This window comes from Orycteropus afer, unplaced genomic scaffold (genome assembly GCF_000298275.1).
Source record: "Orycteropus afer afer isolate SDZICR_OR568_19922 unplaced genomic scaffold, OryAfe1.0 scaffold00017, whole genome shotgun sequence".
Taxonomy (NCBI): Eukaryota; Metazoa; Chordata; class Mammalia; order Tubulidentata; family Orycteropodidae; genus Orycteropus; species Orycteropus afer.
The window spans coordinates 8,330,086-8,344,641 of record NW_006921604.1 but is presented as its reverse complement, the minus strand read 5'-3'; the positions used below and the strand labels follow the sequence as shown (position 1 = coordinate 8,344,641).

General features: G+C 41.0%; 1 protein-coding gene across 1 annotated transcript in view; it reads right to left on the bottom strand.

The window, feature by feature from the left end:
- VWA3B (von Willebrand factor A domain containing 3B) overlaps positions 1-14,556 on the bottom strand; it is a 431,643-nt gene that overhangs the window by 12,040 nt on the left and 405,047 nt on the right. The window contains exons 24-25 of the mRNA XM_042783482.1: positions 7,245-7,369; positions 2,009-2,146 (exon numbers count right to left, since the gene is read on the bottom strand). Coding sequence (XP_042639416.1) covers positions 2,009-2,146; positions 7,245-7,369 — 263 coding nt within the window. The remainder of the gene's footprint in view (positions 1-2,008; positions 2,147-7,244; positions 7,370-14,556) is intronic.

The following is a 14,556-nucleotide window of genomic DNA, read 5'->3' as shown; positions in this document are numbered from 1 at the left end:
GAGACAAGAAGTGATCCCATACTGTTGGAAAAAAGCACAGATAGATTTGTTTGATGCAGGCTGCCACAAACCATTAATTTGTAAAAAACACAGTATCTGTGAAGTGCAGTAAAACAAGGTGTGCCTGTACTGATTAAAAAAAATTGTTTTCTAAAACTTTTAGAAAAATTACAAAGGAAAATATGTTTTCAGTCTCAGTATAAAGAGGGCCTGGAATTGAACTCACTCCTGTGGCTTCCAGCCAAACAATAGACAGGCATATAAGATGAACATTTACACCAGATAGGTACATGCCTTAGAAAAATAAATCACGGGAGATTGGAAGGGCAGTATTTGTACAGAGAGAGAGAGCTCAGAGGGCAGGGATGCACAGGAAAGAAGGACACAGGGAAAAGGTAGCCACAGGAAGGAAGTGGAAAGAGAGCTGTTAACATTATGGGGATTGCAATCAATGTCATGAAACAAAATGTGTATGAACTGCTGTGTGGAAAATGAATTTTCTCTGAAACTTTCACCTAAATCACAATTAAAAAACAAAACAAAACAACCCTATAAGGCAGTTCTATTCTGTCCTAAAGGGTTCCTCCCACCTCCCCCCACCAAAAAAGAGAAGAATTTCTCAAACAAAACACAAAATGGGCAATTCATAAAGAAAAGTGGATAAATTTGACAGCATTAAAATTTAAAGCTTCTCTATCAACAAGGGTTCCATAAACAAAAGTAAAAGACAAGCAGCAGACTAGGAAAAGAATATTGGTAGCATATATCACCAAGAATCACTACCCAGAGAACATAGTGATTTCCCACAAATCAATAAAAAAAGACAAACAATTCGAGAGAAAACATAGGTGCTTAAAAAATGTCTGTTGCATGAGTTAATGAACAGAGATGTGACAAAGTTAACCAAGTTGTTCAAACTCACTGGTTATGGGTAGTGCAGAAGGATTCAAGAATGATGCTAGTAACTATTGCAGCCAGTCTCATCATTACTATTACCTAGTACTCTGTGTGTCAGACATGAAACTAGATTTTTTTTCATGTATTTTTAAGCCTCACAATTGTCATGCTATCTCCCTCTCTCTATATAGTCTACCTATTTCATATGTGATAAAACTGAGGTTCAGAGATGAGAAGCAACTTCCCCTTGTCCAGACAATGAATAAAGGGCAGAGAGAGTGTTCAATAAATCCAGATGGAGGTCTTCTATTGTTCCTGCAAAGCCTCTGTTCTTTCCACTTTATGCTTCCCCAATCATAGCATTCTTGCCTCCCCAGGGGGTGGCTCCTAGTCAGCTATGAGGTGGGGAACCAGGTAGTGATATTGCACAACACAAGGGTTGCAGAAGGAATGCACTTAGGAGAAAGGTACTATAATTGACTTTGACATGTTGAGTTTGAGATGACTGTGGCTCACCCAGAAGGATCTGTCCTGTAGGACCCAGCTGGAAAGGCAGAGTTGGCACTCAGGGCAGGCATGGGGGTGGCTGCCACTGGCACAGAGGAGGTATCTAAAGATGTAGGCCCACCATGACAGACAGGTTACAAGGAGGCAGAGGAGAGAGCTTGAGTAGACTGGGGAGACCCATGTCTGTGGGGCTGGCAGAGAAGCTCAAGTAAGGCAGGTGCAGTCCGAGGAGTTGGAAGGAAAGAGGGAGAGAGCTACGCTGCAAGAACCCAGGGAGAACACAGAACACTGGAGCCGAGAGTGAGCATTCCCAACTGTCAAATCCTGCAGCCCAGTCACACAGAATGAGAGCCAAAAAGACTTAAATGTAGGGGCTAGGAGGCCATGATGATCTTAGGGCAGAATTTATGTTGCAGAGAGGGCAGAATCCAAATTATAAGGAGTGGATGAGCAGAGAAGAAGTAGACACAGCGAGGAAAATCATTCTTGTAAGACATCAGGTGGTGTCAGGAAAGAGCTAGGTATTGCCTAGAAGAAAGGCAAGAGAGAAAAAAGCTACTTTCTGCTAGCCAGAAACCACTTTCCTAAATGAAGGCCTACTTACTTTCCGGTTGTTACACTTTAAAACTGTGTAGAATTTGTCTTCTGGAACATTCTGATTCGGAAGTGCTATGACAATGGCAGGGACATAGAAGTCAAATCCTTTGGGTATCACAATTTTGGCAAACACATAATCTCCAACCTGCAGATAAGAACACATGTCACAGCAAATATCATACTTAGAGATCTTATAGACAATATATGAATTTTAGCTTAAAACATTCTAAGATGATGAGCAAGTGGTGAGTCTAAAATCCGAATTTTTTTTTTTTTTTTTTCTCAGATTACTGAGCAGAATAGTGAGTGGCACAGTTTCAAACAGGTAAGGGAGATGAACTTGTCTGTCAGTTTGTTGTACTGTGGTGGCTTGCATGTTGCTGTGATGCTGGAGGCTATGCCACTGTCAGCAGGGTTACCCATGGTGGATAGGTTTCAGTGGAGCTTCCAGACTAAGACAGATTTGGAAGAGGCCATCCACTTCTCAAAGAACTGGCCAGTGAAAACCTTATGAATATCAGTGAAACACTGTCTGACATATTACTGGAAAACTTTATGAATAGCCCTGAAACATTGTCTGATGTAGTGCTGGAAAATTAGCCCCTCAGGTCAGAAGGCACTCAAAATACAACTGGGGAAGAGCTGCCTCCTCAGAGTAGCAAATCAAAAAACCAAACTCACTGCCATTGAGTTGATTTGACTCATAGCGACCCCTCCTTGGGTTTCCAAGGCGGCATATCTACAGAAGTAGATTGCCCAATCTTCTTCCAAGGAGTGGCTGGGAGTTTGAACCTCCAGCCTTCTGGTTAGCAGTCAAATGCTTAAGGCACTATGCCACCAGAACTCACTGATGTGGATAGAGAAAAGCTTTAGGGACCCAATTTGGTGATGTGGCACAACTCAAGATGAGAAGAAACAGCTGCAAACATCCATTAATAATCAGAACATGGAATGTATGAAGTATGAATCCAGGAAAAAAATTGGAAGTTGTCAAAAATGAAATGGAACATATAAAGATTGATATCCTAGGCATTAGTGAACTGAAATGGACTGTTTTGGGCCATTTTGAATCAGACAATCATATGATTTACTATGCCAGGAATGACAGTTTGAAGAGGAATGGCATGGCAGTCATCATCACAAAGAATGTTTCAAGATCTATCCTGAAGCACAATGCTGTCAGTGCTAGGATAATATTCATATGCCTACAAAGAAGACCAGTTAATACTACTATTACTCAAATTTATGCGCCAACCACCAAAGCCAAAGATGAGGAAATTGAACATTTTTACCAACTTCAGCAGTCTGAAATTGACTGAACATGCAATCAAGATATGTTGATTATCACTGGTGATTGGAATGTAAATATTGAAAACATAGAAGAATCACCAGTAGTTGGAAAATAAGGCCTTGGTGGTAGAAATGATGCCAGAGATTGCATGATGGAATTTAGCAAGACCAACAACTTATTCATTGCAAATACCTTTTTTCAACAACACAAATGGTGGCTATACACATGAACTTCACCAGATGGAGTACAAAGCAATCAGTTTGACTACATCTGTGGCAAGAGGTGATGGAGAAGCTCAATATCTCCAGCCAAAATAAAGCCAGGAGCTGATTGTGGAACAGACCATCAACTGCTCATATGCAAGTTCAAGTTGAAGCTGATGACAATTAAAAGACCACAAGAGACAAAATATGACTTTGATTATATCCCTCCTCAGTTTAGAGACCATTTAAAGAATATATTTGATGTATTGAATACCAGTGACCAAAAACCAGAGGAATTGTGGGATGACATCAAGAATATCATCCGTGAAGAAAGCAAAAGGTCATTAAAAAGACATGGAAGGAAGAAAAGACAAAAATGGATGTGAGAAGAGACTCTGAAGCTTGCCTTTGAGTGGAGAGTACCTAAAGCAAATGGAAGAAATGACAAGATAAAAGAGCTGAACAGAAGATTCCAAAGAGCAGTTTGAGAAGACAAAGTCAATTATTACTATGAAATGTGCAAGGACCTGGAGTTAGAACACCAAAAGGGAAGAAAACGCTCAGCATTTCTCAAGCTGAAAGAGCTGAGGAAAAAATTAAGCCTCGGGTTGCAATATTGAAAGATTTTATGGGCAAAATATTGAATGATGCAGAAAATATCAAAAGAAGATGGATGGAATACACAGAGTCACTGTACCAAAAATAATTAGTCAGTGTTCATCTATTTCAAGAGGTGGCATATGATCAAGAACCAATGGTACTGAAGGAAGAAGTCAAAGCTGCACTGAAGGAATTGGTGAAAAACAAAGCTCCAGGAATTGACAGAATACCCATTGAGATGTTCCAGCAAATGGATGCTGTGCTAGAGGCACTCACTTGGCTGTGCCAAGAGATTTGGAAGACAGTTACCTGGCCAACTGACTGGAAGAGATCCATGTTTGTACCCATTCCAAAGAAAGGTGATCCCACAGAATGTGGAAATTATTGAAAAATATCATTAATATCACATTCAAGTAAAATTTCACTGAAAATAATTCAAAAACAGTTGCAGTAATATATTGACAGAGAACTTCCAGAAATGCAAGCTGGATTCAGAAGAGGACGTGGAATGAGGGATATCATTGCTGATGTCAGATGGATCTTGGCTCAATGCAAAGAATACCAGAAAGATGTTTACTTGTGTTTTATTGACTATGCAAAAGCATTCAATTGTGTGAAGCATAACAAATTATGGATAACATTGAGAAGAACAGGAATTCCAGGACACTTAATTGTACTCATGAGAAACCTGTAAATAGACCAGGAGGCTGTCATTTCAACAGAACACGGGGATACTGCATGGTTTAAAATCAGGAAGGGAGTGCGTCAGGGTTGTATCCTTTCACCATACTTGTTTAATCTGTGTGCTGAGCAAATATCCAAGAAGCGGGACTATATGAAGAAGAATGTGGCATCAGATTGGAGGAGGACTCAACAACCTGCAATATGCAGAGGACATAACTTTGCTTGCTGAAAGTGACGATGACTTGAAGTACTTACTGATAAAGATTGAAAACTATAGTCTGCAGTATGGATTATACTTCAATATAAAGAAAACAAAAATCCTCACAACAGACTAATAAACAGCATCACAATAAATGGAGAAAAGTTTAAAGTTGTCAAAGATTTCATATTACTTGGTTCTACAATCAACACCAGTGGAAGTAGCAGTCAAGACATCAGATAATGTATTACATTGGGCAAATCTGCTGGAAAAGACCTCTTTCAAGTGCTGAAGAGCAAAGATGTCTCCTTAAAGACTAAGGTGTGCCTAATCCAAGCCAAGGTATTTTCAACTGCCTCTTATGCATGTGATAGCTGGACAATGAATAAGGAAGACTGAAGAAGAGTTGATGCTTTTGAATTGTGGTGTTGGCAAAGAATACTGAGAGTACCGTGGTCTGCTAAAAGGACTAACAAATCTGTCCTGGAGGAAGGGCAGCCAGAATGCTTTTTGGAGTGTTCATCTCACCTACTTTGGTCATGTTGTTAGAAGGGACCATTCTCTGGAGAATGATATCATGCTTGGTAAAGCGGAGAGTCAATAAAAAAGGGGAAGGCCCTCAACAAGATGGACTGACACAGTGGCTCAGGTATGGCAAGGATTGTGAGGCTGGCACAGGACTGGGCAGTGTTCTGTTCTGTTGTACATAGGGTCGCTATGAGTTGAGACGACTCAGCCGCACCTAACAACGTTGAGAACAGTTAGGAAAGAGAAAATAGTTTCAGTAGTCTCTAGACTCATAGGGAGTTTTGTGATCAGTTTGAGGAAAACTGCTTTTTAGCAGGACTTTGACAAGTGCTAAAGGGTACAGGGGACAAACAGCAAGACAGTGATGGCCTGCAAACCATATATTACAAATAGTGGTTGAAGGAACTGGGACTGTTTAACATAACGATTAAGGAGAGACATGAACAATGTCCACATATATCTGGAGACTGTGGCCCAGGCGGAGGAAAGGAGCAGGTTTATTCAGTGGTGCTCCACAGTCCTCACCTAGAACTTGTGGGTAAAAGTTATCAAGAGATAACTTCCAGCACCATTTCACAGCAGAAGGGAAATCTTGTGATGGGGCACAGCAGAGACTGCTGGACATCTGCTAGATGGAGGAGATCAGCTGTCAGTGAATCTGTGCTCTGATGTGTGTGAGGGGTCTGGCTGGGGGAGGCAGAAACAGGCCACCCTGCTATATCCTCTGATTCCTCCTGGCTCATTCTCTCCAAGAAATAAGTGCATTGGAGCTCTGAAAGATATTTCTCCTACAATCTTAGAGGCTACTCCTTGGCCTTGGTGTGGGTATAAGTATAGCCAGAGGTGGGTGGGCAGACATACAGCTTTAGGCATTTATAAGCAGATGAGAACACATCAGAACACATTAGAGGCTAACTATGCATCATGATCTGGCATCAATTGACTACAGTGTCAAGACAAGTGCTACCTCTCACCTTGTTATGGGCCCTGGTTGTGATGGTTAAGCACTACTCAGCTGTTTATGGAAAAGATGGTGAACATACCCAGTAAAGACTTGGCAATGTGCTCTTGTAAAGACTACAGCTTAGGAAACCCTATGGGGCAGTTCTGTTATATCAGGTCGCTATGAGTTGAAATTGACTCTCTAGCAACCAACAATTGCCCTAGGTAGTAAATTAGTTTTAATGTAACTTTTTGCTTTTAAAACGATTAAAATAAAGTTTCATGAGGACTAGCAGCTCATAAGGAGCTCCGGTAGGGTAGTGCCTAAGGCACTTCCTTGACTGCTAATCAGAAGGTTGGCGGTTCAAACCCATCAGCCACTCCTCGGAAGGAAGGTTGGGCAATCTACTTCTATAGTGATACCGTCTTGGAAATCCAAGGAGGGGTCGGTATGAGTTGGGTCCGACTCGACAGCACATAACGGCAACAACAACAGCAGCCCATAGCAACTCCCTTCCCCCAACCACAAGGGCCACAAGGTGCAATGAAAGCAAGTCTGCTCAGCTGTGAGCTACATTAGATGATAAGTGTCCTGAGCAAAGAACATGCATGCCATACAGTGAATGAGTCACAGCAAGGGGACCTGTGACTGCTTTTCCTACCCAAACACAAGCTCCCCACAAGCACCCAACTGGGTGCTCAGCAAAAGGCCAAACAGTGGCGCTGCCAGTAACTGTTACTCAAAACACTGTGAATGGTGAGGAGGGGTCATGGAACAGATCACTAGTACAGGTACCTGGAGCATTGGGCAGGGCATGGCACCCCCCACAGGTGTGATGAATGAGGTGGGCACAACCTTGGTGTCACCATATCTGAAGCTCACTAGTGCATGGGTGAGACTCACACATTTCTTCACAACTCCTGAAAGGAATCAAAGGAAAAAGCAAAATATAAAGAGAAATAATATCTATTCTCTTAGATTTGCCCCATCCAGTTAGCTGAACTAAATTATAACACTTGGCCTATTTAAATCAGTGCCCTCTTTGATTTCTCCACCAGGTAAAGTTTGATGCACGAAGATTGAACAGCTGAAAAAGCAGTTTAGCCTAATGCTCTGGTTAGGAGCACCCACTGAGATGGAAAGCCAAGAGAATGCACATAAAGTGGTTCACCAGCATCCATCTTAATGGGAATATCAACCCTAGAAGGAGAGAGCCACATCCTGGGCCAAACCAAAAACCCATTGCCATCGAGTTGATTCTGACTCATAGCAACCTTACAGGACAGAGTAGAACTGCCCCTTAGGGTTTCCAAGGTTATAAATCTTTATGGAAGCAGACTGCCTCATCTTTTTCCCACAGAGTGGCTGGTGGGTTCAAGCTGTCACCTTTTGGTTAGCAGCTGAATGCCTTAGCCACAGCACCACCAGAGCTTCTTCTCATCCTGGAACCTTCTGCCATTTATTCATCTAATTCCTTATTTACTGATTTTAGCTATATTTACTTCAGTAATATTTAAATATAGAAAAGAGATGTTAAATTGTGAAAGTAAAAAGAAAATACAAACTTTATCTAATATTAGATAAATAAAAAGGTAACTAGGTTAACACACCAAACAGCTTCCCTAAAATATACACACCAAAAGGAAAATAAGAAACGTTTTATAGCTATACTCAAATAGTCTATTATAATAGTAAAAAAGAAAAATAAAAGGTCTGTGCTGATATGATTTTTTTGTATCACTTATCTTAGTTGAAATTTATTTTCCCATTAAAAAGAGATCCAAATATTAAGAAAAAATTTTGACATGGATCCTTCCCATGGCAGTAACAGCTGCATACAGAATGCCACCCAGAGACAGAAATGTACACACAAGTTCTCAGTGGGCCCCTAAAAGATGTATGTCTGGCACTACCGCCCTCAGTCTCACACTTGCTTTGGCAAACTTCCATGTCTTTTTATGTGGCAAAGAGACAGCTGTGGATTTTCATCTTGAGTCCTGTCTCTTGTTTTAAATGGCCAAAGAAAGGAAAACTTTTTTAAACACACACACACACACACACACACAAACTAGTTTTCCATTGTGGGGGTGTTTTCTTATTGGACTAAAATGTTTAACTTGGTTTTTAAAATATTCTTTACATATTATTCCCACATTTTCTACCATAAACTGATTTTAACCTTTTAATCAGAAAAAGAAACAAGACTTTTTAGAAAGCATCTCTATTATGAAAACAATTAAATGTAATTACTTCTAGTGGAAGGAGCTCTGGTGGTGCAGTCATTAAGTGCTTGGCCGCTAATTGAAAGGCTGGCATTTTGAACTCACCAGCTACTCTGAGGGAGAAAGATGTGGCAGTATGCTTCCATAAATAGTATAGCCTCGGGGCAGTTCTACCCTGTCCTATAGGGTCACTGTGAGTCAGAATTGACTTGATGGTAATGGGTAACAGGTAAAGGGTGCTTACTCCTAGTGGAGAATGAGGAGAATCCTTACGTTCCGCACATTCTCGTGCCAAGATGGCCTCATAAGCCAGTCTGATCTTTCTCATTTTCCTAGCCTTTGGGACTTTAGAATCCAGTCTTAAATCTGCTATGCAGTTTTTCAGTTGTTTACTTAGGTTGAGTAGTTGAGACAAAGACCGAATGGCTCACAAAGCTAAAACATTTACTACCTACCTTTTATAAAGTATGCCAACCCTTGCTCTAGAGATCACTGTTGTTAGCTGCTGTCAAGTGGGCTCATGACTCATGGTGACCCCATATCCAATGGGATCCATAGGGTTTTCAGTGGCTGATCTTTCCAAAGTAGAGTATCAGGCCTTTTTCCCAGCCTTTCTCAGTCTGGAAGCTCCAGTGAAACCTGTTCAGCATCACAGCAACACGCAAGCCTCTGCTGACAGTCAGGTGGTGGCTGTGCAAGAGGGGCATGGCCAGGAATCAAACCAGAGTCTTCTGGGTGGCAGGAGAAAATTCTGCCACTGAACCAGCACTGCCCATTCTATATCATTAGACCTAGACTTTTTGGTATGTTACTACAATCTCTTTCTAGTTCACTCACTTCTGTTCTCTCTCTCTCTCTCTTTTTTTTTTTTTTGGTATAATCTCTGTAGATGTGGGACTTTGTTCATCTCTAGAAATTAGTGCAGTTTGTTGTTGTTGTTATACTTTCAAACCAGCTTCACCGTGTTTGTTCCTCTGCTGATGATACTCCAGGGAGCCAGAGGACACAGACTGGGCTTGTCCAGTTATAGCTCAGTCTCTGCATGTTCTTCCATCTAATTAAGTAGTTGCTTCTACTTCTATTTCTACGGCTGGATTCAAAATTAGCTTTCAGTTTTTGGCTTTGCCCTTGCACTGCTTGTGCCCTAGGCACTCCCAGTTGATTAGCAGAAGGTCTTTCATATTTTCTCATCACTCACAGATGGTACTGGTAAAAAAGTTTGAGCCATTCTACTTTTCTCTGGAACCTTGGCCAGCAGTTCTACCCTGCAGTCCTAACCCAGCAGTTTGGAATCTTGTCCTTTTTAGCATTATCATTCGACTGTCAAATTAGTCTTGGACCAGTCTCTGTGGCTCCAATTCAGTAAATCAAAAGCTTTTCAAGCAGGGATGGTCTTCTAAAAGCATGTCTCAGCCAGCTTGAACCCCAGAGAAATAAAAACTTCCAAGCCCCTCCTAAAGAAGGGTTTATTGCCTTGGTGTGTGAGCTCATTTCAAATCCTTAAATCCATATTTACTCTCATCCATTTAATTCCAAAAGTACATTCATCACATAAATGTTCCAGCTGTCAGTGCTACATACATGCCTGCTGGGAACCAGAAGTCCTGCTGAAGTATTTCCCTACCCCGCATTTTACTTATAACAAAGAAGATTTAATTTAATTTAGTTAATGAAGAATTATTCTTCAGCTCGTGGTTGATATGTGCTCAAGACTAGCTATGTTTCCACAATATAATCCTTGCCTGAGATCTTTTCCTCATGGCTCTTTCCCCAGGCCCTCTTTCCTCTACAGCCATTCCTATACTTTTTTTTAACTTTGTATTGTGATTTGGGTGAAAGTTTACAGAGCAAATCAGTTTTCCATTCAGTAATTGATACACAGTTTGTTTCATGTAATTGATTTCAATCCTCTCAATGTAACACCATTCTTCCCACCTCCTCTTTGTGTTTCTCGTTCCATTCCTCCTTTGTCTCCTAATCTTTCTTGCCTTCTGAACTTTGTCCTTCGGTGTGTGCTGTCCTTTTGATCACAAATGGTTGATTGTTTTAAGGAGTGTGTATCTTTCTAGAGTTGTTATTCACCCTGTTGACCTACTGTTTGAAAATTCAGCTACAGGAGTGACAGTTCCAGATCTGAAGCGCGACCAAAGGCCAGTCTCGGGGGTTCCATCAGTTTCTGTCTGACCAGTAAGCCTGTTTTTTTTTTTTAAGATTTTGAGTTTTTGCCACATTTTTCTCCCACTCTGTCCAGGACCTTCTACTGTGATCCTTTTCAGAGCAGTTGGTAGTGGTAGTCGGGCACTATTTAGTTCTGGTTTCAGGGTCCTGGAGGCTAAGGTCTGCAAGGTCCATTAGTCCTTTTGATTAATTGTTTTCATGTGTCCTTGATTTTCTTCACTCTTCTTTGGTTGAGATAGGGAGAGACCAATAGTTTCACCTTAGATGGTCTCTCACAAGCTTTTAAGGTACAAGTAGCTACTCACAAAAGGATAATATAAAACTTTGCCTTTGTGGACTATGTTGTGCTTGTTGACCTTGGTGTCCCCTGAGACTATGTCCTGAGTCCCCAGGCCCAATAACTCACTCCCTCAGGCTTTTGGTTATGACAAAGAAGTTCCACCATATTCATGGATATATTTGCGGCATATGTAAATATGTACGTAGAAATATCCTCTGTCAAACCTATATACAGTCCCATTCTCCATCCCATACCTGCTCAGCTTGCATGTCTATGTATATATCCACTCATAATTTATTGATTATTGTTATTACTATCACTGTAGGATTGTATATGGATTAGTATTTATCTCTGTTTCCTTTAAGTCTTGTATTCCTTCCACGATCTTCCTTTCCTCAACCATTTTGTGCTGACCTTCCCCTTGTTGTATATTGCTTTTTCCTTTACCCAAGTTAATATGTGTCTACTATCTAGTTAGTGGTTTACCCTCCTGCCTTAGTTCTCTAGTGCTGCTATAAAAGAAATAGCACAAGTAGATGGCTTTAACAAATAGGAATTTATTCTCTTACAGTTTAGGAGGCTAGAATTCTGAATATAGAATACTGGCTTTAGGGGCTAGGTGAAGGCCCTTCAACCTTGGGCTTCACCTCTGCCTCTTATTCCAGGCCTGCTGGAGCTGGAGGCTTCTCCTAACTCATGCATCTGCTGGCTGCTGAGGCTGATGAACTCAAGATCAGCAGATAAAATGTTACAATCCCAAGATCAACAGGCAACATGGCAGGCCACTGGTGTAAGTTCATGAATTGGAGATGAAGACTCAGCCAAATGCAGGATCCAAATGTGCCCAAAAGCTAGAGACTTTTCCAAAGCTTCTCTATATATGTGGGAAGTAGGCTATACCCCCAAAATAAGATTCCACTATGGAATTCTCATCATGGGGATAACTACATCCAGCTGCCAAGCCACTCAAAACCATGGCCTAGGCAAACTGACACACATCTTTAACTACCGCACTTCCCTTCCTCTCCCACTCCTGGTAATATCAAAGAATATTTCTTTTTGTGTGAAAACTGTTTCTTGACTTTTTACAATAGTGGTCTCATAAATATTTGCCCTTTTGTGATAGCCTATTTTCACTTAGCATAATGTCCTCTAGGTTCATCCATGTTATGAGATGTTTCACAGATTGTTCTTTAACATTGGGTAGTATTCCATTGTGTGTATGTACCATAGTTTGTTGATCCTTTCTTCTGCCGATGGGGATGTAAGAAAGTGAAATACCATTTTCCACAGTGGTTACACCATTTTGCAGTTCTCTAGCACTGTATGTAAGTTCCAGTCTCTCCACACCCTCACCAGCATTTGTTATTTTCTGTTTTTGAACTTTGCTATTAGTGCTGGGGTGAGATTATACCTCATTTTTGTTTTGATTTGCATCTTTCTATGGCTAACGATCATGAACATGTCTTCATGTGCTTATTGGTTGCCTGAATGTGTTCTTGAGTGCAGTGTCTGTTCATGTCTTCTGCCCATTTTTTAATTGGATTACTTTTTTGTTGTTGAGTTGTTGAAGTTTCCTATGAATTTTAGAGATCAGCCCCTTGTCTTATATGTAATTGCCATTTTTTTTCCCAGTCTGTGGGTTCTCTTTTTACTCTTTTGGTGAAATCTTTTGATGTGCATAAATGTCTAATTTTTAAGAGGCCCCAGTCATCTATTCTGTCTTCTGTTGTTTGTGCATTTTTAGTTATGTTTGATAGTGTAGGTATGCCATAATTAGGGCCCCTAAATATGTCCTTTTTTTTTTTTTTTTGAAGGACTTTATAGTTTTAGGTATTAAATTCAGGTCTTTGATGCATCTTGAGTTTGTTTTTTGTATATGGTCCTGTTTCATTTTTCTGCAAATGAATACCCAATTTTACCAGCACCATTTGTTAATGAGACTATCTTTTCCCCATCGGATGTATTATAGCCCTTTGTCAAAGATCAGCTGCCCATAGGTGTATGGATTTATTTCTGGGTTCTCAATTCTGTTCCATTGGTCTGTGTCTGTCATTGTACCAGCAACAGGCTGTTTTAACTACAATGGCTGTGTAGTAGATTTTGGGATCAGGAAGTGTGAGGTCTCCTACTTTCTTCTTTAGTAGTGCTTTACTTATCCAGGTCTCTTCCTTTCCATATAAAGTTCATTTGTTTTTCCATGTCTTTAAAAAATGATGATGGAATTTGGATCTGGATTGCATTATATCTGTATACTGCTTTGGGTAGTATTCTGGTTACCTAGTGCTGCTCTGACAAGAAATATACCACAGATGGGATGGCTTAAACAAACAGGAGTTTATTCTTACAATTTGGAGGCTTTAAGGCCAAGTTCAAAGTGCCAGGTTCTAGGGGCTGGGTGAAAGCCCCTCAACCTTGGGGTCTAACTCTGCCTCCTGCTCCCAGCCCACTGGAGCTAGAGGCATTTCTTTGCTCAGACAGTTGCAGGCTGCTGAGGCTGAGAAATCCCAAGGTTGACAAGTAAAAAGGCACAGTCCTGATGTTACCAAACCACACGGCAGGCCATTAACTTAAGTCCATTGTATGTCCTAAGGTCAGCAGAGCATAGCAGGTTGCTGAGCAATGACACAGCTATGTGCAGGGTCCAAGCGTGCCATACACTAGAGACTTTTCTCAAAGCTTCTCCTATGTACAGGAAGCAGATCACATACCCAAAGGCAGATACTCAGCTGCTCATAGTAGATTCCACCATGGAGTTAATTACCAGTCTCATCATGAGGAATACTACATCCAGTTGCCCAGCCACTCAACCAGGCCTAGCCAAGTTGACACAAAAATATAACCACCACAGGTAGTATTGACATTTTCATGATGTTAAGTCTTCCTATCCATGAGCATGGTATATTCTTCCACTGACTGTTAACCAGAAGGCTGGCAGTTCAAACCCACTAGCCACTCCTCGGAAGGAAGACTGTGCAATCTACTTCAGTAGAGATACCACTTTGGAAACCCAAGGAGGGGTTGCTGTGAGTTGGAATCAACTCAACAGCAGTGAGTCTGGTCTATTTATTTATTTTTTGGTTTCTTGTAGCAGTGTTTTGTAGTTTTCTTTATATATGTCTTTTGTGTCTCAGTTAGATTTATTCCTCAGTACTTCATCTTTTGGGTGGTTATTGTAAATGGTATTTGCTCTCCTGATTTCCTTTTCAGAGTTCTCTTCATTACTGTAAAGAAATCCAACTGATTTTTGAATATTAATTTTGTACTCTGTCGCTTTGCTGAATCTTACAATTGTTGTTGTTGTTGTTATGTGCCGTCGAGTCAGCCCTGACTCACAGCGACCCCTCCTTGGGTTTCCGAGGCAGTATCACTACGGAAGTAGGATTGCCCAACCTTCCTTCCGAGGAGTGGCTGGTGGGTTTGAACC